The sequence below is a fragment of the Pan paniscus genome, chromosome 20 (genome assembly GCF_029289425.2).
Source record: "Pan paniscus chromosome 20, NHGRI_mPanPan1-v2.0_pri, whole genome shotgun sequence".
Classification (NCBI taxonomy): domain Eukaryota; kingdom Metazoa; phylum Chordata; class Mammalia; order Primates; family Hominidae; genus Pan; species Pan paniscus.
The window spans coordinates 61838195-61865776 of NC_073269.2; the positions used below are offsets into that span (position 1 = coordinate 61838195).

The 27582-nt window shown below is 49.3% G+C and overlaps 1 protein-coding gene across 1 annotated transcript in view; it reads right to left on the bottom strand.

The window, feature by feature from the left end:
- Positions 1-11768: 11768 nt before the first annotated feature.
- Positions 11769-27582, bottom strand: part of NLRP9 (NLR family pyrin domain containing 9) — a 32198-nt gene continuing 16384 nt past the window's right edge. Inside the window, exons 5-9 of the mRNA XM_003807087.6 lie at positions 22283-22453; positions 20587-20757; positions 16219-16389; positions 15599-15769; positions 11769-12845 (exon numbers count right to left, since the gene is read on the bottom strand). Coding sequence (XP_003807135.2) covers positions 12713-12845; positions 15599-15769; positions 16219-16389; positions 20587-20757; positions 22283-22453 — 817 coding nt within the window. The 3' untranslated portion in view covers positions 11769-12712. The remainder of the gene's footprint in view (positions 12846-15598; positions 15770-16218; positions 16390-20586; positions 20758-22282; positions 22454-27582) is intronic.

Here is a 27582-nt window from a genome sequence, read left to right on the forward strand (position 1 = left end):
ACATGTGCAACACAGGTCACCGTCGCCATCGCCCGGGCCCACCGCAAGCATCACTAATCCATCCCTGCACTCCTGGAAAGCCGGGTCAGCCTCTGCCGGCTGAGCTGAGTGGACCACCAGGCGCCTCCTGGTTGTCCTCTGTGTGCTGTTGTCCTCTGTGTGCTCTTGTCCTGGGCTGGACCACACCTGGTGAGACTCTCCGGGAGAATCCTCGGGCCGCCTTGTGAGGGGGGTGTTGCTGTCATCTGCAGGGCTAGGTGACAGCTTGTTGCAGGCCCCACAGCCAGGGCCTCAGGGATGGGGATCTGGCTGTGTCTGTTTTAAGCAGAACAGGCTGTTCTTCCATGTGGAGTCTCCCTCCGTGATCCCCTGGGGTCAAGTCCTGACGGCTGGGTTCGCTCCCTCAGTGACTCTGACAGCTCTTGTCTCAGAGGTGCTGGGGTGAAGGCTGTGTGGGGCCAGGCCCCTGGGGTCAGACTTCTTGCCCCTTCTGCCCGGGGGATGCTCTGGGCTCAGGGTGGGGCCAGACAGCTGCATCACAGGGACACTTGTTATGGGTCGGGGTCCAGGGAGCACCCAGCCAGTGGAGTGTTGGAGGCCACTGAGAGGGACATGACTGCGGTGTCCGAGCAGCGTGGTGGCCACCCTGTGTGCCCACTCCCTGGTGGACAGACCTACGTCACCTGGGGATTGCAGAGCAAAAGGAGTGCTATTGGGGTGATGTGAGGTTGGGGTTCTGTTTCTTGCTGTGAATTGGGTCATGACCTGTGTCGGAGCGTTCTCTGGCCTCCACTTGCCCCTGCAGACCAGGGTGTCTGGAGGGTTGTGGGGGGCTTGATGGAGGAATTGCTGACCACACCATGCAGGAAGAGGTGGGTTCCAGGGACACAGTAACTTTGGGGTCAGCTGGTTCCAGATTCAGTTGCAGAGGAGCATCCCCCTTGCTTAGCCAGGGAGGGGAAGCCCTCTTCTCACACCCGGCCTGGGTATGTTGTGGGAGAGTCATTTCCCAGGAGGAAATGGGGACTGTTACCAGGGGAGGGGGTGCTGTCCCCAGGCAGCAGCAAGCGTCCCTTACGCTTGGGCTGTCCGAGACCCTGCTGCTCTAGGCGGTTGTGATGGGGGAGCCCCACAGGGCACAGAGAGCCAGCTGAAGGCGGCAGCTCTGGGTGGGATCGCAGGGAAAGGGGAGGCGAGCCTTCCTCTTGCCAATCTTGGTCTCCCCACACGGTCATAGCTCCTGGGCCCCTCACTTGTCAGACCCTCCATTCACCAAATTAAGGATAAGTTTCACGATTTCGCACTGCAGAGCCTGCACTCCCTTTCTCTTCAAAAAAGCAGAGGAGGAAGATAAAATGATACAGTTGGGTTAGTCCAGTGGAGGGGTTAAAGGTGTGAGGCTTTAATTCTCCCCGCCATTTCCTCATTTGGCAAAACAGAGAAGACAGGATTGAAAAACAAGACAAAAACCCAGAGGCTTGCACATAAATTTGGGGCTTAATTACAGCATCTTCGGCATCTTCTTTTCCCTACAGTGCGAATTACAAAGTAGCACCACAGATCTCGTGTCTCCTACTTTATTCCTCTTTCTAGAATATTCCAGCCACCAAAGTGCTCAGCAGGAGCTGCTGTGTAGGAGTCCCCCATGAGGCCCAAGCACCTGAGCTTAGTGACATGCACGGTTGAACGCTGGGAGAATGCTGGGAGCCTGCTGTTGTCCCCGATTGAGGGTTCACCCCACTGTGTGTGTATCACTCTTCTACAGCAGATGTGTCTCTTTCCCCACAGTGGGATGGCGAGCTTGTTAAATGGCCGTGAGGAAGACTTTATTCAGGACCATCGAGACAGGTACAGGTACCATCAGTGGATGGAAAATCACTAAGAGCAAACCTCAGGGGTCCGGGGGTTTTCGGCTAAACCCACCTAGCAGGATTCTTGCTGAAGGCAGGCCAGGGTGATCACAGGTCACCTGGGGATGGTGGAGGCTGAAGAAGCCTATCAGATGTGAGGGTGGCGGGGTTTGGGGGGGATGGCGGCGGGGTTCATTTGCTGAAAGGATTTTACAAGGGCATGCACGGATGGGCCTAGGAGGAGGTTCGGAACTCTCAGGTTTGGCTAAGCAAGAGTCATGGTGGTGCTCCCGGCTGGCTCTCAGGAGCAGATGTGCTTCTGACCCGGCGTCTTCCCCCAGAGAGGGCTGAAGTGGAAAAAACCCACAGAATTTCTCCCTGGGACAGGTGAAGCGATGGGGCGTGGGACATTCCTGGGTCTTGACTCTGTTCAGGGCCTAGGGGTTGGGTGGGGAAGGCACTTGAGGGAACCTTCCTGGAGCCCGTAGGAGCTTCATCCAAGCTCCTGGGTCACCCCACCCACCAGAGTCCAGGCCCATGAGTCCCCTGCCACCTGTGCTCACCCTAGCCTTACCCCTCGCTCTACTCCCGCCCTCGCCCTATCCTCGCTCCTCGCCCTACACTTGCACCTCGCTCTGGAGCTGCGATGCCAGCCTCAGGGCTTTCAGTCCTGCCTTCACCTTTTTTTATACTGAAACTCAATTTTACACACACAAACCCACTCCCAGCCAGCCTCTGCCTTTTGCCTTTTCCTCATGTTCTCATTGAATAGGAAGAAATGCCTTTTTTTTTTTTTTTTTTTTTTCCCGAGAAGGAGACTTGCTCTGTTGCCAGGCTGGAGTGCAGTGGCACGATCTCGGCTCACTGCAACCTCCACCTCCCGGGTTCAAGCGATTCTCCTGCCTCAGCCTCTCGAGTAGCTGGGATTACAGGTGCCCACCACCACGCCCAGCTAATTTTTTTTTGTATTTTTAGTACAGACGGGGTTTCACCATGTTAGGATGGTCTTGATCTCCTGACCTCGTGATCCGCCCGCCTCGGCCTCCCAAAGTGCTGGGATTACAGGCGTGAGCCACTGTAGCGGCCCCCACCCCATTTTATTTTTTATTTTTTTATTATACTTTAAGTTCTAGGGTACCTATGCACAATGCGCAGGTTTGTTACATATGTATACACGTGCCATGTTGGTGTGCTGCATGCATTAACTCGTCATTTACATTAGGTATATCTCCTAATGCTTTCCCTCCCGCCTCCCCCAGGCCCTTAGTTTGTGCTGCTCTGCGTTGGTTTTCTGCGTGTGCTAAAAGGGGAGGGAGAGTTTCTGTGCCCATTCCCAGGCACCTTCTTGCAGCTGCAGGCATCTCCTCCACGCGTGCTTCCAGCTTCCCGGGTGTGGCGTGAGCCATTGCGTCTGGCCAGAAATGTTTTATTTCTTGAGAACTTGTCTGTCTCTGTGATGACTGTGGGTTGTCCAGCTCATCCCTCGAGCGCCATCCTGCCAGGCCCTTCACTCTGCTGAGAAACCGGCCTACTCACATTACAGGTGCCCCTGGAGTTTCTCAAACTGCAGCCCAAGGATTGGCTGCTTGCTTTTGTAAAAAAAAATGTTTTATTAGAGTGCAGCCACGGCTGCTTCTGCACTACAGTGGCAATGGTGACATTGAGTGTGGCAGAGACCGAGTGTCCCTTGAGCCTAAAATATTTACTATCTGGCTCTTCAACAAAAAGTGTGCTGACCCCCGGTGATTGCTTGTATGTGGCAGGGGTCTAGGGCCTGCCTGCACGTCCTGGGACAGCCCACGCTTCCACAGGGTTCCAGCATGCTTTCCGCCGAGAAATCGCTCCCTTTGCTGTTTGTTTTCTATTGAATGTTTCTTCATGCTTTTGTTTTACTTTCAGGGATAATTATTTAATGTTATGTTTCATCCACATTATTTTAGTATGGATATTTATAATTTCCTAAAGCACTATTTTTTTATTTTTTTTGAGACAGAGTCTCGCTCTGTCGCCCAGGCTGGAGTGCAGTGGCTCGATCTCTGCTCACTGCAAGCTCCGCCTCCTGTGTTCACGCCATTCTCCTGCCTCAGCCTCCCAAGTAGCTGGGACTACAGGCGCCCACCACCATGCCCAGCTAATTTTTTTGTATTTTTTTTAGTAGAGACGGGGTTTCACTGTGTTAGCCAGGATGGTCACGATCTCCTGACCTCGTGATCTGCCCACCTCGGCCTTCCAAAGTGTTGGGATTACAGGTGTGAGCCACCATGCCCGGCCCATAAAGCACTATTTAACGACTGCTCCATAAATACAAACTTTCTTTCCTTATTATTTATTTATTTTTTTGAGATGGAGTCTTGCTCTTGTCCCCCAGGCTGGAGTGCAGTGGCGCGATCTCGGCTCACTGCAACCTCTGCCTCCTGGGTTCAAGCGATTCTCCTGACTTGGGACTACAGGTGCATGCGACCACAGCCAACTAATTTTTCTGTTTTTAGCAGAGACAGGGTTTCACCATATTGGCCAGGCTGGTCGAACTCCTGACCTCGTGATCCACCCGCCTCGGCCTCCCTAAGTGCTGGGATTACAGGCGTGAGCCATGGCACCCAGCCCATAAATAAATACAAACTTTCTGAGGGACATCTTGAAGCACACAAAACTATAGACAATATTATCATAACCACCCCTGCAAATGCCTCACTTGTGTTCAGCCATCATTTACATTTGAGCCACTCCTGTTTCACCTACAGCCTCCTCATGGCCCCTCCCCTGGAGCACTTAAAAATGGTAATTACATGCTCTCTAGTAATAGTTGTGTGTTACTGTCAAAAGGTATAACTCATGCATTTATGGGGGTAACCCCTACAGCAGTTAACCCCGCGTGCTCAAAGGGGAATGAAAGGTAGCTCAGAGGCTCAGGAGGTGAGGTTTCAAAATGGCTTGTGTTGTGGGGAATGTTCTCATTCACCCAAATCAAGCATCACTACATCCATCCGCAGGGGAGGTAAGCTTAGGGCACCATGTCCAAGAGTGGCCAGGTCCCGATGTCACGGGGAGCTGGGCTGGGACAAGCTCCAGACAGCCAGGGTGGTGTGGGTTTGCAGTGGGAGGGCTGGTGCGGGGGCCCTGAGGGCTCCCTGGTTCCCATCTTATCAAGATGCTGGACTCGGTGCTTGAAACATGTCCTGACAGCCACATGAAAAGGGTTAGAAATGATACTGTTTCGCCTGGGTGCCATGGCTCATGCCTGTAATCCTAGCACTTTGGGAGGCCGAGGTGGGCGGATCACGAGGTCAGGAATTCGAGACCAGCCTGGCCAACATGGCGAAACCCCGTCTCTACTAAAAATACAAAAATTAGCCTAGTGTGGTGGCGGGCACCTGTAATCCCAGCTACTCAGGAGGCTGAGGCAGGAGAATCGCTTGAACCCAGGAGGTGGAGGTTGTAGTGAGCCGAGATTGCACCACTGCACTCCAGCCTGGGTGACAGAGTGAGACCCTGTCTCCAAAAAAAAAAAAAAGATACTGTTTCCTGTATTTTTTTCTCTTAGTATCTTAAGAAATACATGATTTGAACAAGGACCTTGTGTCTCCTCTCCCCTTTCCCGGACTATTCTGACCCCAGCAGTTCTCAGAAGGAGCTGACATTAATGAGAACTTCTCCCTGTTAGACCCTTAAAATACTGAGCTTTCGGGACCCTGCCTGGCTTGTTCCTGTAAAACGGTCTTGTCTGTGGTAAATACTAAGGTTTTTGGTCTCACAGCCGAGGAAATCAAGGATGTGGATGCACACAGAGATTTGGAGCAGGAGTTTAATAGGCAAAAGGAAGAAACAGCTGTGTCGCAGAGACGGGTCCCGAACGGGTTGTGAAGTTGTAGTAGAAATGTCAGGGGTTTTATAGATGGGCTAGTGAGGAGGGGTGTCTTTTCTTCCTAGGGCCTGAAGAACCAGTTAGGACCAGGTGTGCTGTCTGCATCGAGCAGAGTCTCTAGCAGCCCCCACCCCATTCTTTTTTTTTTTTTTTTTTTTTTTTTGAGATGGAGTCTCGCTCTGTCGCCCAGGCTGGAGTGCAGTGGTGTCATCTTGGCTCACTGCAACCTCCGCCTCCCAGGTTCAAGCAATTCTCGTGCCTCAGCCTCCCGAGTAGTTGGGATTACAGGTGCATGCAGCCATGCCCAGCTAATTTTGTATTTTTAGTAGAGACAAGGTTTCACCATGTTGGTCAGGCTGGTCTCCAACTCCTGACCTCAAGTGATCCGCCTGCCTCGGCCTCCCAAAGTAGTGGGATTACAGGCGTGAGCCACCGTGCCGGGCCCCCACCCCATTCTTTGATCCTGCAGGCAGGCCCTTCGTTTGTGCTGCTCTGCGCTGCTGCTTATCTGTGTGTGCTAAAAGGGGAGGGAGAGTTTCTGTGCCCATTCCCAGGCACCTTCTTGCAGCTGCAGGCATCTCCCCCACACGCTTCCAGCTTCCCTTAGTGTGCCTAAAGAAAGGGAAAGGAATGTGCTTTAGGCCCACTGTTTTCACTGGGGCCCATCTATGTATGTGGCTTGGTGATTACCCAGGAACCTCCCAAGTCTGTGCCCGAGACTTGGGAGGTGCTTATCTGTGTTTTACTGCCGGAAAGATCAGGCTGCTCTTTGTTAGGAGAAGTGATTTCTTTGAACTGCGTGGTGTGGTGAGAAAGGGAGCAATTTCTAAGCTGCTTTTTGTTAGAAAGTTTTTTGCTGGGGACTCTCTTCGCCCTAGTTACCTAAATGATTTCTGTTTCTTACATCAATTGGGTATTGATTTCAGGTAGAATGGGTGAATGCATTTATTCGTTCATCTAAGCCGCATTTACTCCTTTCACTGTTGTTTTGGGACGGAGTCTTGCTCTGTCACCCAGGCTGGAGTGCAGTGGTGCGATCTTGGCTCACTGCAAGCTCCACCTCCCGGGTTCATGCCATTCTCCTGCCTCAGCCTCCCGAGTAGCTGGGACTACAGGCGCCCACCACCACGCCCGGCTAAGCTAATTTTTTGTATTGTTAGTAGAGACGGGGTTTCACTGTGTTAGCCAGGATGGTCTCAATCTGACCTTGTGATCCGCCCACCTCGGCCTCCCAAAGTGCTGGGATTACAGGCGTGAGCCACCGCACCTGGCCTCTTTCAGTTTTGATAGCAGATTATTTCCTTTGGCCCTGCGTGGTCTCTGGCTGGGCAGCTCTGGGCCAGCCATAAATGGAGGGGAGGGCGTGTGTGTGGCCACATGTGTGTTTCTGTCCTGGACAACACTGTCCAGAGGGGCCTAAGTGGGAAGTGCCCTCAACCAAGGAGATTGCTGCTGTGTGTGTGTGTGTGTGTTGTGTGTGGTTGGGACAGTCGGGGATTCTTTTATTTTTTTTTTTTAATTTGAGATGGAGTTTCACTGTCGTCACCCAGGCTAGAGTGCAATGGCGTGATTTCGGCTCACTGCAACCTCTGCCTCCCGGGTTTAAGCGATTCTCCTGCTTCAGCCTCTCAAGTAGCTGGGATTACAGGTGCCCGCCACCATGCCCAGCTAATTTTTGTATTTTTAGTAGAGACGGGGTTTCACCACGTTGGCCAGGCTGGTCTCGAACTCCTGACCTCAGGTGATCCACCTGCCTCGGCCTCCCAAAGTACTGGGATTACAGGCGTGAGCCACTGGGCGCAGCCTGGGATCCTCACTTTTTCGCAGATTGGTCACTAGCAGGGCGTCTGATGGAACTTTCAGATGCTGGAAATGTCCTCTGTGCTGTACAAAAGGGATGCCACTAGCCACATGCCACATAGAACAGTTGAAATGTGGCCAGCATGAGATTTTTTTAATCTTGCCAATTTTTGATGGATTTAAGTTTAAGCACCTGCATGTGAGCGGCTACCGCGTGGGCTGGGATTGGAGGAAGCTGGAAAGCGCTCCCCTGCGTTTCGGCTGCTGGCCCAGCAGAGGGCGCCGGAGAGCGGACGGAGCCGCAGGCGGGGTTGTGGGAAGACGCTGGGATCCCGTGCGCGCTTGTGCTCCTTCTGGGCCAGCGCGCAGACTATCAACCGAGGTATTCAGTCCCTCGGAAACCCAGTTCCTCCGTTTCGAGGCTTCTCGCCCACACGGAGACAGTCGCTCTCACACGTACCTCTCGCGGGCTCTTACTCGTGGTCCCGGTCTCCTCCTGGTCCCCACCTTCCAGCCCAGCGCGCACACTAGACGGCACGTGCTCTCCACGCTCTTTCTCCAGCGCCCCTTGCTCACCCGCCCCCCGTTGGAGTGGCCCATCCTCTCCGCTTAGACACCTGCAGTCACTGTCACTAGCTGAACTGCGCCCTCCTGAAAGCTCTATGTTGAAACCCTACCCCCCACCCTGCACTGACCCCGTACCCCAGAATGGGGCTGTATTTGGAGACAGGACCTTTACAAAGGTAAGTAAGGTTAAAATGAGGACATTAGGGTGGGTCCTAATCCAATCTGACTGTTATATAGTGGGGTTGCACCTTCATGTGAGGACGCAGGGAGAAGACAGCTGTCTGGGAGCCAAGGAGAGAGGCCTTGGCGGAAACCAACCCTGCAGCACCTTCATCTTGAACTTCTGGTTTCCAGAACTGTGAGAAAATACATTGACGTTCTATAGCGCTCCCAGCTGGCGGTACTTTGTTATGACAGCCCTAACATGAATGCAGTCATCCACACTGTCTGGGGGAATGCACGCACACCCCACAGCACCCTTGCTGTCTCACCCCGTATCGCAAAAGCTCACGCATGTGTCTCTCCTGAGTCCCTGGAGGGTCATGCCACCTACATCTCTCTCCTTGGCGGGGACTGGCCTGCCGCCTGTGATGCTCCTGGGCCCCCTGCTCCAGCACTGCTCCCTTCCTTCTGTAATACAGACAACAGAGACAGGAGACGGCCTGGCCCCACTTCCTCATTTCTGTTCCCTGGGAAATAAGCATCGCAAATGATCCGTAGAATGGTAGACATCATCCACTTCCCAAGCATCTCTGGCTGAGTGCTGTTCTACACATGCACGTGGGAGGCACCAGGGAGCCCAGAAGAAATGAAAAGCCTGGGCAGACTCGCAGTTCTGCCACACAGTGAATGTGCTACTCAAGCCACTCAGCCTGGGCTGCGGAGGTTGGAAGCCTCACTGGCCTGAGGTTTCTGAGTAAGCTCTGACCCAATCATTGACTATTAAACTTCAGAGGTCCATGGAGACCTCTTAGGAGTCTTTGAAGGAACTTAGCATAGATACCGATAGCTGCTGACTGCAGGGAGATGGGGAGATATGTTTTGTAAACCTGTCCAGGCAACTTTTTTGCCTACGGAAACAGACAAAAATGAAAACAAACCAATGAAAAAAACCTCTCAGAACGATACAGAATCCAGAGCCACTACAACACATTTCATGAAGTGGCGTGAGCCTGTAATTCCAGCAGTTTGGGAGGCCGAGGCGGATGGATGACTTGAGGTCAGGAGTTCGAGACCAGCCTGGCCAACATGACAAAATCACCATCTCTACTAAAAATACAAAAATTAGTCATGCATAGTGGCATGCACCTGTAGTCCCAGCTACTCGGGGTGCTGAGATGGGAGAATCGTTTGAGCCCGGGAGGTGGAGGTTGCAGTGAGCTGAGATCGCACCATTGCACTCCAGCATGGACAATAGAGCAAGACCCTTTCTTAGAAAAAAGAAAAGTATCCCCGAACATTATCAGAGTCAAGTTAATAAAGGCCAAAGGTAGAGAAAGTCTTGAAAGTATCAAGAAAATGACATGTCAATCATAAGGTCAGGTTCTTCAACAGTCATACTGACATTGTGGCTGGAATTGTTGTGGGATATATATATATATATTTAGAGTGTTGTTGCGGGATATATATATTTCGGGATATATATATTTAGAGACAAGGTCTTGCTCTGTCACTAAAGCTGCATTGCAGTGTGTGATCATAGCTCACCATGGGATTCTTGATTTTCAGTGAGTATAAAGTGTAAGACAAAGTAAGTCTTAGTTCAGGTATGCTGGATGGGAAGCCAGAGGTCTGCATAGCAGTTACAAACAAGGCCTTATTATCTGGAAGAAAAGGGACCATAGAATGTCCATTGGTTGGGGAACAACCCAGCTTTAGTTTTTCCAGATTCTCTGCATGTGCAGGTTTATGAGACTGGAGAACTTTGATTTCTTCTTCTTCCTCCTCCTCCTTTCTTCTTCTTTCTTCTTCCTTTTCCTCCTCTTTCTTACTCCTCCTTTTTCCTCTTTTCTTCCTTCCTTCTCTTTTTCTTCCTTTTTTTTTTTTTTTAAGACCGAGTTTCGCTCTGTCACCCAGGCTGGAATGCAGTGGCGTTTCATGTCTGAAATCCTAGCACTTTGGGAGGCCGAGGCGGGTGGATCACCTGAGGTTGGGAGTTCGAGACCAGCCTGGCCAACATGGCAAAACCCTGTCTCTACTAAAAATACAAAAATTAGCCGGGCATGATGGCAGATGCCTGTAATCTCAGCTCCTCAGTAGGCTAAGGCGGGAGAATTGCTTGAACCCAGAGGCAGAGGCTGCAGTGAGCCAAGATTGCAGCATTGCAGGAAAGAGAGAAAAAGGAGGGAAGAAAGGAGGGAAGGGGAAGGAAAAGGAAAGAAAGAAAGAGAGGGGAAGGGGAAAGGGAAGGGAAGGGAGAGATTTAAAAAACAATAGTAAAGAGAGATTAAAAAAAAAAAGTAAATGGGCCAGGTGCGATGGCTTGTGCCTGTAATCCCAGCAGTTTGAGAGGCTGAAGTGGGAGGATCACTTGAAGCCAGGAGTACCAGACCAGCCTGGGAAACATAGTGAGACCCCATCTATACTAAAAAATATTTAAATGGGCTGAGCGCGGTGGCTCAGGCCTGTAATCCCAGCGCTTTGGGAGGCCGAGGCAGGCGGATTACCTCAGGTCAGGAGTTTGAGACCAGCCTGACCAACATGGCAAAACCCCGTCTCTACTAAAAATACTAAAACAAAACAAAAACTAGCAGGGCATGGTGGCGCATGCCTGAAATCCCAGCTACTCAGGTGGCTGAGACAGGAGAATCACTTGAACCCAGGAGACGAGGCTGCAGTGAGCCGAGATTGTGCCACTGCACTCCAGCCTGGGCGAGCAACAGAGTGAGACTGTCTCTCAAAAAAAAAAAAAAAAAAAAAAAGGAACGGTAGTGTGCACCTGTGGTCCCAGCTACACAGGAGGCTGAGGCAGGAGCATCACTTGAACCCAGGAGTTCAAGGCTGCAGTGAGCTATGATGGTACCACTGCCCTCCAGACTGAGCCACAAAGCAGACCCTGACTCTAAAACAAAAGAAAGAACAAATAGCAAATGAAAATAAATACCCAAAAACCAGTCAAATGTGAAATTGGTGTCAGGGGTATGTTCTCCATGTTGAGCCCCTTCTGTGGAATATGACAGTGTCTCTATTTTGGGTAAAGGAAAGACCAAAATAACTTTCCAAGATGAAAAGCTAAGAGTGCTGATCTCATGACAGACATAGCCAGCTCTTCAGTTCAGACCACCTGGAAACCCTCCCCATGTCTTTTCAGAACAATGTCCTAAGAACCGTAGGGGAAGTGGCCGTAAAAACCATCTTTCCTTTGCAGACTGGGGTGGGGACTCTAGCCAATGCCATTCTGTTCTTCCATAATATCTCCCATCTTGACTGAGCATCAAATGAGGCCCACACACAAGATTCTCATCCACATGGCCGTGGCAAACTCCTTGGTTCTTCTTTCCACTGGAATCCGCCACACAATGGTGTCTTTTGTTCTATGGAAACCCTTGTCCAGTCTTGAGTGTAAACTCGTGTTTACAGGTCTTGAAGTCCTGACCTTGTGATCCGCCCGCGTGGACCTCCCAAAGTGCTGGAATTACAGGCGTGAACCACCACTCCCGGCCTATGCCAGCATTCTTTAAAGTTGTGGGAAAAGGCCAAAAGCAAATAGAAAATCGGGCAAAAAAGTTCATAATTGCTTAAACATATGGAAAACCCGAAAGTAAAATTAAGCAAGTAAGTGCGAGCACTCTACATTTAAGATTATAGAAAATTCAGCCTCCCAAATATCCAAAGAATCCAGGAGTGTGCCAAGAGATCGAAGAGTAGGTCCACAACTTTTCATTCTCAGGAGAATCTGAGATTATATTTCAATCTAATGATAACTGATATTATATAATCCAACTTCTGCATCATCTTGCTTTTATATTTTGTAATAAAAATTTTAGACCAGGCCAATAAGGCATCAGCAATTTACCGTAGGGAACTAGGGAATGTTTAATTATGACAATGAAGTGTTTAATATTGTGTTTTGAAATATAAACAGTGTAGATACATTTGAATAATACTGAATTTTTAGAAAAATCTATTGGGGTGTCATATATAAAAGGATAAGTAGAGATTTGGAAATGCTTTTTTATTGGACAAGAAAATTGATCAAATCGAAATCTGGACAAACTAGAAAGTTTGGATGCTAGCAATACAATCTATAGACACATTCTAGCATCACTTCTGTGTCAGAAGTATCCGGATTGTGGTGCCTACAAATGCATGCTCCTACACACCAAGACATCCATTAAGAAAATAAAGCCATGCTTTCCAGAGCGTTTAGCACTTGTTTAACGTACTTGTGCTTCTAAATATCACAAGGCAGGATGGGATTTCTAAAGACAAGGGGATATAGGACCGAGGCAAAGACAATCAGCATGTACACTGAATCACACTCCATAATCATATTGCTAGAACACTTAGGGAGTACCTCTGAAATCACAGCCCTGTTGCCATGATGTGCAATTACAGGATAGAGGTGCCAGGTGAAGGTCCCACTGTGGCCAAGGAAAGCCTTTGTGAGAAGACTACTTCAGGGTGTTCCCCATCAGAGGAGCACACCCCTGATCTTGTATTCCTCGTCAATCCAAGGTCCATGTGAAATGGTCAGATGGGGAATTTTTTCTTCCACAGACATCAGGATCTTCTGAGTTTCTTCATCAAAGCCAGATTTGTGCAGCCTGGGAAAATAGAAATAGTTTTTTTTTTGTTTTTGTTTTTTCATTTTTACACAGTATTGCCTCTCTACATTCTGATGTCTACCTCTCCTCTCCTCTTTATTCTTTCCTAGAAATCACTGGGAGAATTGTACTGAATTTGAAAAACAAGCATGAATCTTTCCTATAGGATAGGAAGCCTCTGATTTATACCATAAAGTGAAATTTCATATACAGGATGTATCAATTAAGATTTAATTCAAAAAAGATGAATTTAAGTTAAAAAGAAAAACACAGGATAACTTCCATTCATCTGATGTTCATATGCCCTGGCACATTTATTGCTTCTTATAATGTGCTTAAAAAAAAAAAAACATGAGCTTTTCTCAGAGACACTAATATAATGAATTCATGTACCCATCACCAACTTCTACAATTACCAATATTCAGCCTCTTCCATTTACAACCTGCCCATTTTCTAAGAAATAATTAAAGCACATGCTACACCCATAAATATGTCAAACGTTCTTGTCTATTTTTGCTATTTTCAGTTCCTTTCATGTCATTGTCCCCTTAACCCACCTCAACAAAGCTGGTTTTTGTAGTCACCAATAACATCAATTTGTTAAATACATTCTATCCTACTTACCCAGTTAGCATTGAATACAGTTAATTACACTTTCTTGTTTATTTTTTCCCTTAGCTTACTGGACACGACTTCTTCCTGGCTTCTACTCCCTCAACAGCTATCGTTCTTGCTTTATACGTTGAATCTCTGTCTCTTTGTAACTTCTAAATGTTCTCAGCATCAGGAAAATATAAAAAATAAGTTCACAAATAATTGGTAAGACTGGAACATAGGCCTTCCTGAAAGAATATAACTAACATTTGCAATTCTCTTCTCCCCTCTCCTGTGTCCTTCCTTCTTGCCTGGTGTTCATAGTTATATGCCTTTTTATCTCCAATTATAAAAAGAAGTTGAGGAGGATTAGCAGGTCACAAAATTTCGTAGACATTTAGACACAGGAGAAGTAGGAGTTTATTATCTTAAATCTTCAGAGGTAGGGAAGATGGCTAAGTTTCCTTTCAGCTACAGCGACACTATGAGAAAGTTACCCAGAAATAACTGCTCTGAATGTTTGCTACTGTGGAGATGACATGTTTTGGGTGTGGGGATGGTGGTTGAAGAGAAGGGAGACATGATAATTATTATTTTATAATGCAGGTCTTAAGTACCTAGCCTGTCCCTATGGGGACTAGGTCTCTGTCTCCTCTCTGAATTCATTTTTCCCTTTCTCTGCTGTACAGCTCCCCGGGACTCCCTTCCGGCCCTGCAGGGTACAAGGCCTGGCCCCATCTCAGGGCCTTTATGTTTTGCTGTGCCCCCTTCACTTGGGGTCCTCCCTAGACATTCGTGATATGGTTTGAATCTGTGTCCCCACCCAAATCTCCTATTTAATTGTAATCCCCAATGTTGGAGGTGGGGCCTGGTGGGAGGTGACTGGATCATGGGGGTGGATCCTTCGTGAACGGTTGAGCACCATCCCTTTGGTGCTGTTCTCATGATAGAGTTCTCATGAGATCTGGTTGTTTAAAAGTGTGTGGCATTCCCCCTGCTTCCTTTCCTCCTGCTCCCGCCACCAAAGACGTGCCTATTTCTGCTTCACATTCTGCCATGATTCAAAGTTTCCTGAGGCTACCTCAGAAGCAGAAGCTGCTATGCTTCTTGTACAGCCTGCAGATGCATAAGCCAATTAAACCTCTTTCCTTTATAAGTTACCAGTCTCTGCCAGGCGTGGTGGCTCACGCTTGTAATCCCAGCTCTTTGAGAGGCTGAGGCAGGTGGATCACCTGAGGTCAGGAGTTCGAGACTAGCCTGGCCAACATGGTGAAACCCCGTCTCTACTAAAAATAAAAAAATTAGCTGAGCATGGTGGTGAGTGCCTGTAATCCCAGCTACTTGGGAGGCTGAGGCATGAGAATTGCTTGAGCCCAGGAGGCAGGGGTTGAAGTGAGCTGAGACTGTGCCACTGCACTCCAGCCTGGATGACAGAGCAAGACTCTGCCTCAAAAAAACAAAACAAAACAAAACCTTAAACAACATATTGTGAACTTTTCTTAGAGACACTAGCATAATGAATTCATGTACTCATCACCAACTTGAACAATTATCAATATTCAGCCTCTTCCATTTATACCCCGCCCAATTGTTTTTTAAAAAATAAAAAAATAACTTTTAAAAATTAAAAAAATAAAATCAGAAGGAAAAATTAACATAAAAAATTCATCCTACAGATTTCAAATAGGTACAACCCTAAAGGCAAACCTAATTTTCAGAACAACGTTAACTGCTGCCATTTGGCGAATGTATTTCTGAATCAAGACCTTACTCAGCCCATTCCAGAAGCCCTTCTGAAGTCTGAGCTGGCGTTGCATATTTATGGGCAACGTAAGTAGAAGATGTTTTAGTAGAGCAGTGGTTCTCACCTGGTGCAACTGTGTCTCCGAGGGACTTCTGACAATTTCTGGAGCTCTTTTTGATTGTCACAACTGAGGGAAGTGCTACTGGCAACTCATGAGAAAGGCCGAGAATGTTGCTTGACATCTTACAATGTCAATGGTTTTTATATTTTATAGTGTCAATAGGGGCCCAAGGACAGGCCCCCACCACAAACAACCCTCCAGCCTGGCGTCCATCATGTCGCGGTTGAGCAAATGGCCAATGAACTAAGCTCGTTCTGAAGTCACTCACCCCAAAGGAAACAGTGTCCACTCACCCCAGCATCTGCAGGGCACAGTCCGGGTGGCTCAATGCCTCACACAGCACCACCACTGCATCAACATCCAAGGCAATCCAGTCGAGGTTCAGGCTCCTCAGTGTTTTGCAGGTGATGAGTGCTGCGGCGAGGTCGCCGCAGCAGGCACGGGTGATCGGACACGTTTGCAGCCTGCAAAAGGGAAACACACCAGAGAATCCACTCTAGCTTTGGGTAGGCTGGAAGGCACGCCATTGTTACTTGCTAATTACACACCTCCGGGCAGGACACTCTGCTGTCTAGACCCGCGTTTCTCAGCCAGGACGATTGTGCTCCTGGGGGACGTATGTCTAGTGACCTTTATCCCAACTGAAGGTGCTGCTGGCAACTTGAGGATAGTGTCCAGGGGCGCTGCTAAAGACCCTATGATGCACAGGATGGCCCCCAAGGCAAATAACTCTCCAGTTTCAAACAGCAAGAGTACCAAGACTGAGCAAACCCTGGGGCAGCATTTTACGTATCAGATCATCCCAGAGGGACTTGCTTTTAAACCTGCCTCCCTTCCATTCTATTGACCCTCCAGCTCTTCCTATTCTTGAAATAGATAAATTTTCCTACGATGGTGATCAGTAGATACTCACCCGAGACACTCTAATTTACAGTGAGGATGCTGCAAAGCTGCACATAACTGTCTGACACCAGTGTCTCCTATTTCATTATGCCCAAGTTTCAGGGTCTTCAGTTTCTCATTGCAAATAAGAACAGCAGCAATGTCCTTACAGGAATCGGAAGTAAGGAAACAGCCCATCAACCTGGGGAGGTAGAAGACACACACAAATACGTACACTTATGAGGTCAATCATAACGGCCCACCTTATTTTCATTTATTCATATGACGCAAGAAATACAAAGTACTTCTGAGACAATGAGGAGGGTGGGGAGGGGAAGGAGGAGAGAAGAATGAGGGAGGAGAGGAGAGCAGAGGACAGGGGAGGGTGGGAGAATGAAGGAGGAGGGAAGAAGAGGGGAGGAAGAGGAGGGAAGAAGGGGAGGAAGAGGAGGGAGAGGAGTGGGAGGGGAAGGAGGGGGAGAAGGAGGAGGAGGGAGGAGAGGGAGAAGGAGGAGGAAGGAGGAGAGGGAGAAGGAGGAGGAGGGAGGAGAGGGAGAAGGAGGAGGGAGGAGAGGGAGGAGGAGGATGGAGGAGAGGGAGGAGGAGGATGGAGGACAGGGAGAAGGAGGGAGGAGGAGGAGGGAGGAGAGGGAGGAGGGGAGGAGGAGGGAGGAGAAGGGGAGAGGAGGAGGGGGGAGGAGATGGAGGAGGGGGGAGGAGATGGAGGAGGGGGGAGGAGATGGAGGAGGGGGGAGGAGATGGAGGAGGGGGGAGGAGATGGAGGAGGGGGGAGGAGATGGAAGGGGAGGAGGAGATGGAGGGGGGAGGAGATGGAGGAGGGGGGAGGAGATGGAGGAGGGGGGAGGAGATGGAGGAGGGGGGAGGAGATGGAGGAGGGGGAGGAGATGGAGGAGGGGGAGGAGATGGAGGGGGGAGGAGATGGGGGGAGGGGGAGGGGGACGAGGAGGGAGATGGAGGGGGACAAGGAGGGGGAGGAGAAGGGGGAGGAGGAGGAGGGGGGAGGAGAAGGGGGAGGGGGAGGAGAAGGGGGAGGAGGAGGAGGAAAGGGAGGGGGGAGGAGGAGGAGGAAAGGGAGGGGGGAGGAGGAGGAGGAAAGGGAGGAGAGAGAAGGGGAGGAGAGAGGAGGGGGAGGGGGAGAAGGGGCAGAAAGGGAAGGGGGAGAAGGAGAAAGGGCAGAAAGGGAAGGGGGAGAAAGGGCAGAAAGGGAAAAGGGAGAAGGGGGAGAAAGGGCAGAAAGGGAAAAGGGAGAAGGGGGAGAAAGGGCAGAAAGGGAAGGGGGAGAAAGGGCAGAAAGGGAAAGGGGAGAAGGGGCAGAAAGGGAAGGGGGAGAAGGGGCAGAAAGGGAAGGGGGAGAAGGGGCAGGAAGGGGGAGAAGGAAAGGGGAGGGGGAGAAGGGGCAGGAAGGGGAGGGGGAGGGGTAAGAAGAGGAGAGGGGGAAGAGGGCAGGGGAGTGGGGAGGGGGAAGAGGATAGGGGAGGGGGAAGAAGGGGGGAGGGGGAAGAGGGGAGGGGGAGGACAGGAGGGGAGGGCAAAGGGGACAAAGGAAGGGGAAGAGGAGGGAGGGGAAAGGGGGAGGAGGGGAGGGGAAAGGGGGAGGAGGGGAGGGGAAAGGGGGAGGAGGGGAGGGGAGAGGAAAGGGGGAGGAGGGAAGGGGAGGGGAAAGGGGAGGAGGGGAGGGGGGAGGGGGAAAGGGGGAGGAGGGAGAGAGAAGGAGGAACAGGGAGGAGGGGGGAGAGGAGAGAGGGAGAGGAGGGGGGAGGAGAGGGTGAGGAGAGGGGGAGGAGGAATGACAGGAGGAAAGAGGAGGGGGGAAGGCAAGGGGGGAGGGGAAGAGGGGGCAGGGGAAGAGAAGGGAGAGGGAGGGGAAGAGGTGGGGGGGGAGGGAGGGGAAGAGGTGGGGGAAGGGGAGGGGAAGAGGAGGGGGGAGGGGAAGAGGAGGGGGGAGGGGAGGGGAAGAGGAGGGGGGGAGGGGAGGGGAAGAGGAGGGGGGAGGGAGGGGAAGAGGTGGGGGGAGGGAGGGGAAGAGGAAGGGGGAGGAAGGGGAAGGGGGGAGAGGGGGGAGGGGAAGAGGGAGGGGGAGGGGAAGAGGAAGTGGAGGGGGAGGGAGGGGAAGAGAGGGGAAGTGGAGGGGAAGAGAGGGGAAGTGGAGGGGGAGAGAGGGGAAGTGGAGGGGGGAGAGAGGGGAAGTGGAGGGGGAGGGAGGGGAAGTGGAGGGGGGAGAAGGGGAGGGAGGAAGGGGGAGGGAGGGAGGAGGGAGGGAGGGGGAGGTTGGAGGGGGAGTGGGAGGGACGAGGAGGATGGGGGAGGGAGGAGGAAGGGGGAGGGAGGAGGGGGAGGGAGGGAGGAGGGGGAGAGAGGAGGAAGGGGGAGGGAGCAGGGGGAGGGAGGGAGGAGGAAGAGAGATGGCAGAAGAGAGGAGGAGGGAAGACAAAGAAGGTGGAAGCAGCAATGACTTCCCAGTTCCTCCATCTTCCCTACTCTGCTCCAACACTTTGGGGTCCCTGCACTTCTTCTGTCCTGCCTGGCTCTCTTTTCTCTGTGGCCTCTCCTCATTATTCTCCCTGGTTGAAATGCTCCTGCCCCAATTATCAGCATAGCTACCTCCTCCCCACCTTCAAATCCCTGTGCAAATGTCACCTTTTTGGTGAGCCCTCCCCTGACTATTTTGTATATCATGTGTCCAGTCCCTCTCCAGGCCCCAAGCTGGTGATTCCTCATAGTACTTATTACTCCCTAATACAGATAGACAGAAAGATGGTAGATAGAGGACAGAGGATAGGGGACAGATGGATAGTTAATAGATGACAAATGACAGATGACGTATAGATACGTGATATACATAGATGTGTGGATAGGCACGTATCTGCCCACACTCATACATATATATGTATGTGTCTGATGTATGTACTTGTGTGTTGGTGGCTCTCAGGCAGGCAAGATTTTTGCCCACCAGAGGACATTGGTAGTGTCTGGAGACATTTTTGGTCTACCACACCAGGAGAGAAAGTGCCACTGGTACCTTCTCTCCCTCCTCCCCTCCTCCTCCTCCTCTCCCTCCCCACCTCTTCCCCCCTCCTCCCCACCTCTTCCCCCCTCCTCCCCACCTCTTCCCCCCTCCTCCCCACCTCTTCCCCCCTCCTCCCCACCTCTTCCCCCCTCCTCCCCACCTCTTCCCCCCCTCTTCCCCCCTCCTCCCCACCTCTTCCCCCCTCCTCCCCCTTCCCCTTGTCCCTTACCTCTTTCATCCTCTCTCCCCCCTCTTGCCCCGACTTCCATCCCCTCTTCCCCTCTCCTCCTCCCCCATCCTCCCCTCTCCTCCCTCGTTCTTCTCTGCCCATCTAGTGGCTGGGAACCAGGGAAGCTGCTCAACACCCTAGGAAGCATGGGACAGCAGCCCCAACAACACAGAATGAATTGGGCTAAAATGCCCCCATGTCAATACTGAGAATCCAGGATGCAGACACATCCTTGCAGCCTCACACATGCATGTGTGTGTATCTGACTCTCCTTCAGATGGAAGTCCATGGAAACAGGGATGTTAGAATGCTCTACTGACCAACTTATCCACCCAGAAGCGTCTTCAGTTCCTAGCAGAGGGAATGAATGAGTCTCGCACTCTGACTGTCATTTATCGAGAGTGTATGACAAGCCAGGCATTGATCATAGTCCTTCATGTGTGTGATTCCAACTGGCCATCTCGATTCTTTAAGGAGGAGGCTCTAGCTATCCTCTCATTACCTGGGGAGAGGTGAGTCACCTGCACAAGCTCAGGCAGTCAGGGCCACTCGGGACTCCATCCAGGCCTTTCTAGGGCTGGAGACCCAACTCCAGAGTCCCCTGCTGTGTCCTTACAACTCCTTCCCACTGAAGGTTCCCAGAACCAGGTGGGGTAAATGTATAGCCTCATCTGGATTTTTTTTTCAGAAGACACCATTCTCTTCCTATCTCAGTCTATTTGGACTGGTATAACAAAATGCCATAGACTGAAACGGGTCCCTTATAAACAACAGAAATGTATTTCTCACAGTTTTGGAGCCGGGAAGTCCAAGATCAAGATGCCAACAAATTCAGTGTCTGGCGAGGGCCACGTTCTACCTTGGAAGTGGCATTTTCTCACGGTGTCCACAGACGGTGGAAGGGGCAGAAGAGTCTCTGGGGCCTCTTTTATAGGTGTGGGAGACTCCACCCTCATAACCTCATCACCTCCCAGAGGCTCCACCTCCTAGTACCATCAGCCTGGGGGTGAGGACCCAACATACGAATTTTGGGAGGACATATACATTCAGATGCTAGCATATCCCTTTCCTATGTCTTTCCTAGAGCCACAGTATCCAAAAAAAGAAACCCTGACATTGAAGCAAATCATGGCTGGTCCTACCACAGCTCCCGTATGCTGCAGCCTGGGTGCTTCAGCGCTGCACACAGAGATGCCACTCCATTATCTTCCAGGGCATTTGAGCCCAGATCGAGAAGGGACAGGGACTTACTGCACAAGAGGACTTCGGAAATGGAGTCACAGGAGACAGAGGTGAGACAGCAGTACATCAACCTGCAAAGAAACACACTGTCTCCCAGCCTGCTGAACAGCAGTACATCATTCTGCAGAGAAACACACCATCTCCCAGCCCACTGAAGCTTCCTATGGTAATATTACCATATTTTCTTTGTCCCAGGCAAAACCTTTCCAGATGTTCCTTGAACTCTGCTGTCACTCAAGAAAATAAGGAGCTGGGTGCCGTGCCTCACGCCTGTCATCCCAGCACTTTGGGAGGCTGAGGCGGGTGGATCACCTGAGATAAGGAGTTTGAGACCAGCATGACCCACATGGTGAACCCCGTCTCTACTAAAAATACAAAATTAGCCAGGCGTGGTGACGCACACCTGTAATCCCAGCTACTTGGGAGGCTGAGGCAGGAGAATCGCTTGAACCCAGGAGGTGGAGGTTGCTGTGAGCTGAGATCATGCTACTGCACTTCAGCCTGGGCAACAAGAGCGAAACTCCGTCTCAAAAAAAAGAAAAGAAGGGGATTAAAACTTGTAACACCTACAGATGTACAGAAAGACGAATGTGGAATACAGTGTCCCAACAAACAGAATCTCAGATTCCAGTTCCAAGTCAGATCATCACCAGCTGGAAGAACTAGGGCAAAAGTCACCCATTCTTTGCAACAGAGTATAAATATGGCTTAACAGAATGTACTGGACGATATCCCATGTAGAATAATTTTTGTTTTGTTGTTTAATACACATATTTAAGGTTTTGTTAAAAGAATAGATTTTAAGTGCTCTAGTCACAAAAAAATAAAATGCTTCAACGATGTCAGATGATGAGTATGTTAGTTTCCTTGACGACAGTCAACATTTTACTATGGATATGTATATCAAATACTTTTTGTTTTAAAAATTATTTAATCACAATGTACTGTATACTTCGCTGAGAGTTGATTTTAAATGTTCTCACATCCTCCAAAATGATAACTCTGTTAATTAGCTTGATTATAGTAATCATTTTACAGTGTATGCATATATCAGAACATCACATTGTATGGCTTAAATATATGCAATTTTTAAATTTAAAAATTTTCTTTTTTTTTCTTTCTTTCTTTTTTTTATTTTTTTTGAGATGGAATCTTGCTCTGTCTCCCAGGCTGGAGTGCAGTGGCACAATCTCGGCTCACTGCAACCTCCACCTCCCGGGTTCAAGGGATTCTCCTGCCTCAGCCTCCTGAGTAGCTGGGAGTATGGGCATGCGCCACCACACCCAGCTAATTTTTGTATTTTTAGTACAGATGGAGTTTCCCCATGTTGGCCAGGCTGGTCTCAAACTCCTGAGCTCAGGTGATCCTCCCGCCTCGGCTTCTCAAAGTGCTGGGATTACAGGCATGAGCCACCACGCCCAGCCAGCTCCATTTTACTGATGAGCAACTGAGGCGTGGGAAAGGAACTCAGGTCTAGCTACGGATTCCGCATTCTGCTGCACCCCTCGGTGAGCACCGCGTTGCTTTGATAATGGGTGGATCCAGGTGCACGCTTCAGAAATCTCCTCCGAATGTGCTTCCCGCAGACCAACTTACATCAGCCTCTCCAGGGCACAGTGTGGGTGCTTCAGGGCTTCACACAGCAACGTCATTCCTTCATCCCTCAAGGGATTTTCTACCAAGGAGACGTGTTTCAGCTTGCTGTTGCAGGCCAGGACAGAGGCGATGTCTTCACAAGCTTCACTGGAGATGTCACACTTTCCCAGTCTACATGTGAAACACACACCATGAGACGGACCAAAGCTTTCAATCACTCATGAAACATTATCCACAGACCAAACGACACCTCTGATTCTAGTCTTGCACCTGCTGATCCATTATCTACACTACAGACTCTTTTCCTTTTTTTTTTGAGAAGGAATCTCACTCTGTTGCCCAGGCAGGAGTGCAGTGGTGCGATCTCGGCTCACCGCAACCTCCACCTCCCGGGTTCAAATGATTCTCCTGCCTCAGTCTCCCAAGTAGCTGGGATTACAGGCGCCCGCCATCACGCCCAGTTCATTTGTATTTTTAGTAGAGATGGGGGTTTCACCATGTTGGCCAGGCTGGTCTCGAACTCCTGACCTCAAGAGATCTGCCCACCTCGGCCTCCCAAAGTGCTGGGATTACATGGATGAGCCACTGCGCCCAGCCACATTACAAACTTTTAAGAAGTGCAAACGTAATGACATGAATCCCTCAATCCTGTAGGTTTGCACTGAAGTTAGGAAAAATGTCTAAGCCCACGCTTATCACCGCCTGGGGTGATTTGCCCTAATGGAGACATGTGGAAATGTCTGCATATATTATTGGCTGTCACGATGGAGGCAGCCAGGAATGCTGCTCAACATCCTTTAGTGAACAGGACAGACCCTGCCACGAAGGAGTATCCAGAACTCGATAAATCTGACTGTGTCAATAGCACTACAAGAAATAGGAAAAACCAAACTGTTTTTTTTCCTACTTTCACACACTCAGCGCAACACGCTTCTGTGACCGGAGACGGGAGGGCAGCTCTTCTGCAGCCACTAAGTGGGTGTCCTAAAACTTAACCCAATCCTGACACTTCCTAGAGGGGCTAGACACAGAGTTGATCGATTATGCCTGTGTGATGAAACCTCCATAAAAATCCTAAAAGAATGTAGTTCAGAGAGCGTCCAGGTTGGCAAACACATCCACACGCCACGCCCCAGCTCCACAGGGACAGATGCTCCTGCACTCGTGTGGGGAAAATAACGAGAGATCAGATTGTTACTGTGTCTATGTAGAAAAGGAAGACATAAGAAACTCCACTTTGATCTGTACTAAGAAAAACTGTTCTGTTTTGAGATGCTGATAATCCATAACTTTAGCCTCAACCCTGTGCTCACAGAACACATGGTTTAATGGATTTAGGGCTGTGCAGCACGTGCCTTATTAACAATATGTTTGCAGGCAGTATGCTTGGTAAAAGTCATCGCCATTCTCCAGTCTCGATGAACCAGGGACACAATGCACTGCGGAAAGCCGCAGGGACCTCTGCCCTAGAAAGCCTGGGTATTGTCCAAGGTTTCCCCCACTGAGACAGCCTGAGATATGGCCTCATGGGAAAGGACAGACTTTACCATCCCCCAGCCCGACACCCATAAAGGGTCTGTGCTGAGGAGGAGGAGTGAAAGAGGGAGGCCTCTTTGCAGTTGAGATAAGAGGAAGGCTTCTGTCTCCTGCTCGTCCCTGGGAATGGAATGTCTGGGTGTAAAGCTGACCATTCCCATTCGTTCTAGTCTGAGATAGGAGAAAATTGCCCTGTGGCTGGAGGTGAGATATGCTGGCAGCAATACTGGTCTGTTACTCTCTGCTACACTGAGATGTTTGGATGAAGAGAAACATAAATCTAGCCTACGTGCACATACGGGCACAGTACCTTTCCTTGAACTTATTCATGATACAGATTCCTTCGCTCACATGTTTCTCTGCTGACCTTCCCCCAACCTGTTGCCCAGCCACATTCCCCTCGCCAAGATAGTAAAAATAGTGATGAATAAATACTGAGGGAACTCAGAGACCAGTGCCGGTGCGGGTACTCGCACTTTGAGCGCCTGTCCCCCGGGCCCACTGTCCTTTCTCTATACTTTGTCTCTGTGTCTTGTTTCTTTTCTGAGTCTCTCATCTCCACCTGACTAGAAATACCCACAGGTGTGGAGGGGCTGGCCCCCTTCACACTCAGGACCCTTCCAGATCTCATCCTGTGTGTCTATCTGGCTGCATATCTGTATTTGTCAGATCATTTATTAAATTGAGAGTCAGATCCCAGCTGCACATCTGTATCTTTCAGATCATTTATTAAATTAGGTGAGAGTCAGATCCCACATGGTAGGAGCTCAGTCCCACAAGATCACCCTTGACTTCCGATGCCAGTTGCAAGCGCTGGGTTGCTCTGCCTGTGTTTGACCAACCGGCTATACATGGGGGTTCCCCTGACCCCTTCCTTGGGTTAGACTGATTTGCTAGAGTGGATCACAGACCTCAGGAAAATAATTACATTTCATAAATGATTGCTTGAGCTCACGAGGCAGAGGTTGCAGTGAGCTGAGATCCCACCTCAGCCTCCCAACTAGCTGGGAGTACAGGCACCTGCCACCACACCCGGCTAATTTTTGTATTTTTAGTAGAGACGGGGTTTCACCATGTTGGCCAGGGTGATCTCGAACTCCTGAGCTCAAGTGATCTGCCTGCCTTGGCCTCCCAGAGTGCTGGGATGATAGGTGTGAGCCGCCATGCCCGGCCCGGCCCCTGGCCGCCTTTAGATCTCTCTTCTCCATCCTGCTCAAAGGGCAATGCATATGCAAGTGTTTATGCATGGACTGTTTGCTCTCCATTGTGATAATTTTTTAAAAGCTCCTCAGTCTTTTGACTTTTTATTAATTATTGCATGCCTGTATCTAATTATCTTCTGTGCCGCATAGAAAGCTCCTCATTTTTCAAGCCTCTCGATTGAAACTATGATGGGGATCTCTCCTCTCAGACCAAGAGGAAATGAGAGAGAAGATGTAGCAGAAGCCATATTTAAAGATAGAGATCATGGTAAAATGTTCTCAGAAGCCTGTGCAAACGTTCATCCACAAATGCAGGAAGCTCAGTGAATTTTTAAGCAGGATAAACACAAAGAAATACCAAAACCACACACAATGGGGGTGGGAGGGGAAACTTAAAATTAGCCGGAGACGAGACACATTAAGCACATTGCCTACAATGGGACGAAATATACTGATGGCTAAATTTAGAAAAAGCATGGCAGCCTGAATGGGATGGAATTACATCTTTAACATGTAAAAGAACAAAAGAAAGAAAACAGTGAAAGAAAACCTACAATTCTCTGATGTGTGGGGGAAAAAAATCTACAAAAATAAAATCAAAACAGATATTTTTGGTCTCAAATACACCGTGGTCATCTGGTTTATAACGATAACTACTGTTGTTCACTTGAGAAAAAGTGGTTTTTCAACAGCATTCTGTGTTCATATGTGAATTTTTTTTAAAAACCTGACTTTATACTACATAGAAACACTTACTCAAAGTAGGTCATAGCCCCACTTGTGCATGGTACAATAAGACTTTGAGAGAAAAATGCACAGGAAGTTATTCTTATGACTTTGGGCTTGGAAACAATTATTTTCTTTTGAGACGTGGTCTCACCCTGTCACTCAGGTTAGAGTGCAGTGACGTGATGACAGCTCACTGCAGCAACCTTGGACCTTTGGGCTCAAGAGATCCTCCTGCATCAGCCTGATGAGTAGCCGTGACTACAGGCATCCACCACCATACCTAGATAATTTTTTTGTTTTGTTTTTAGAGACGGGAGTCTCACTATGTTGCCCAGGCTGGTCTCCAACTCCTGGCCTCAAACAATCCTCCTGCCTCAGCCTCCCAAACTGCTGGGATCACAGGCATGAGCCACCAAGCCTGGCAACAATTCCCTAAACAAACACAAAAAGCAGCTGAACAGGAAAAGACACATTCAGTTTTGATAAAGAATCTCTCTTAATTCAAAGATGATATTAAGAATGTGGAAAACCAAACCACATAGAAGATACTTGCAATGCATGTATTTGACCTAGGATTCATTCCACAATATAAGAAAAACACCTGTCAATCAATTAGAAAAAGACAGCCCAATAAAACAATGGGCTACACCAGCACATCAAACAGACATATCACAACAGGAAGCCCAGAAAGTCAAACAAATGAAAAGGCGCTCATATTATTAGTCATTAGAGAAATGCAAATTAAAACCACTCAGATATTATGCCCGAAGCAGAATGGATTTGAAAAGATCAACACCCTTAAGGGTTGGGGAGAAAATGGGACAAGTGGAACACATTCATTTCATAGGCAAATAATCTGGTGAAGCCTCTGGTTAAAAGATGCTGATTAAGTCTAGTTTCACTGGAAGTTTCATAAAAGCATATTTTTAAAAACAGCTTTGTACGTTTCATTAGTAAAATTTCCTAGTTTTAAGAATGCACTATTGTTATGTAAGATGTTACCTTTGGTGGAAGTTGGGTGGTGATTGGTATATGCGACTTCTCTGTACTATTTTTGTAATTTCCTGTGAGTATAATAATCTTTCAATAAAAAGTAAACAACAACAACAAAGTAAAATGACTGATGTGGAGAAACCGGTGTTTGTCATAAGGGTTTCCAGATACACATGAATTAAGGTGTGGTATCCATAAAAATGTTTGTCCAGGGCCACTGCACAGTATTAGATGTTTTTTTTCCTAGTACAAGAGCCCCTGGGTTGGATTTAGGCAAATACCCCATTCTGTTTTAGCCAAGCTGACCCCCTCCCACCACCAGAAGAGAAGCATCAGTCTAATCTCTCCTAGGGCACTTCACAGGCTAGCACTACTGGACTAGATAATCCTTTGTTGTTGGGGAGCTGTCCTGTACATTACTGGGTATTTAGCAGCATCCTTGGTGATATGGTTTGGCTCTGTGTCCCCACCCAAATCTCATCCTGTAGCTCCCATAATTCCCATGTGTTGTGGGAGGGACCCAGTGGAAGATAATTAAATCACAGGGGCGGGTCTTTCCCAGGCTGTTCTCCTGACAGTGAATATGTTTCACAAGGTCTGATGGTTTTATAAAGGGGAGTTTCCCTGCACAAGCTCTTTTCTGCCGCCATGTGAGATGTGCCTTTCACCTTCCACCGTGATTGTGAGGCCTCCCAAGCCACATCGAACTGTAAGTCCAATAAACCTCTTTCTTTTGTAAATTGCCCAGTGTCGGGTATGTCTATCAGCAGTGTGAAAACGGACTAATACACGTGGTCTCTATCCACCAGATGCCAGCAGCACCCTCCCCACTCAACTGTG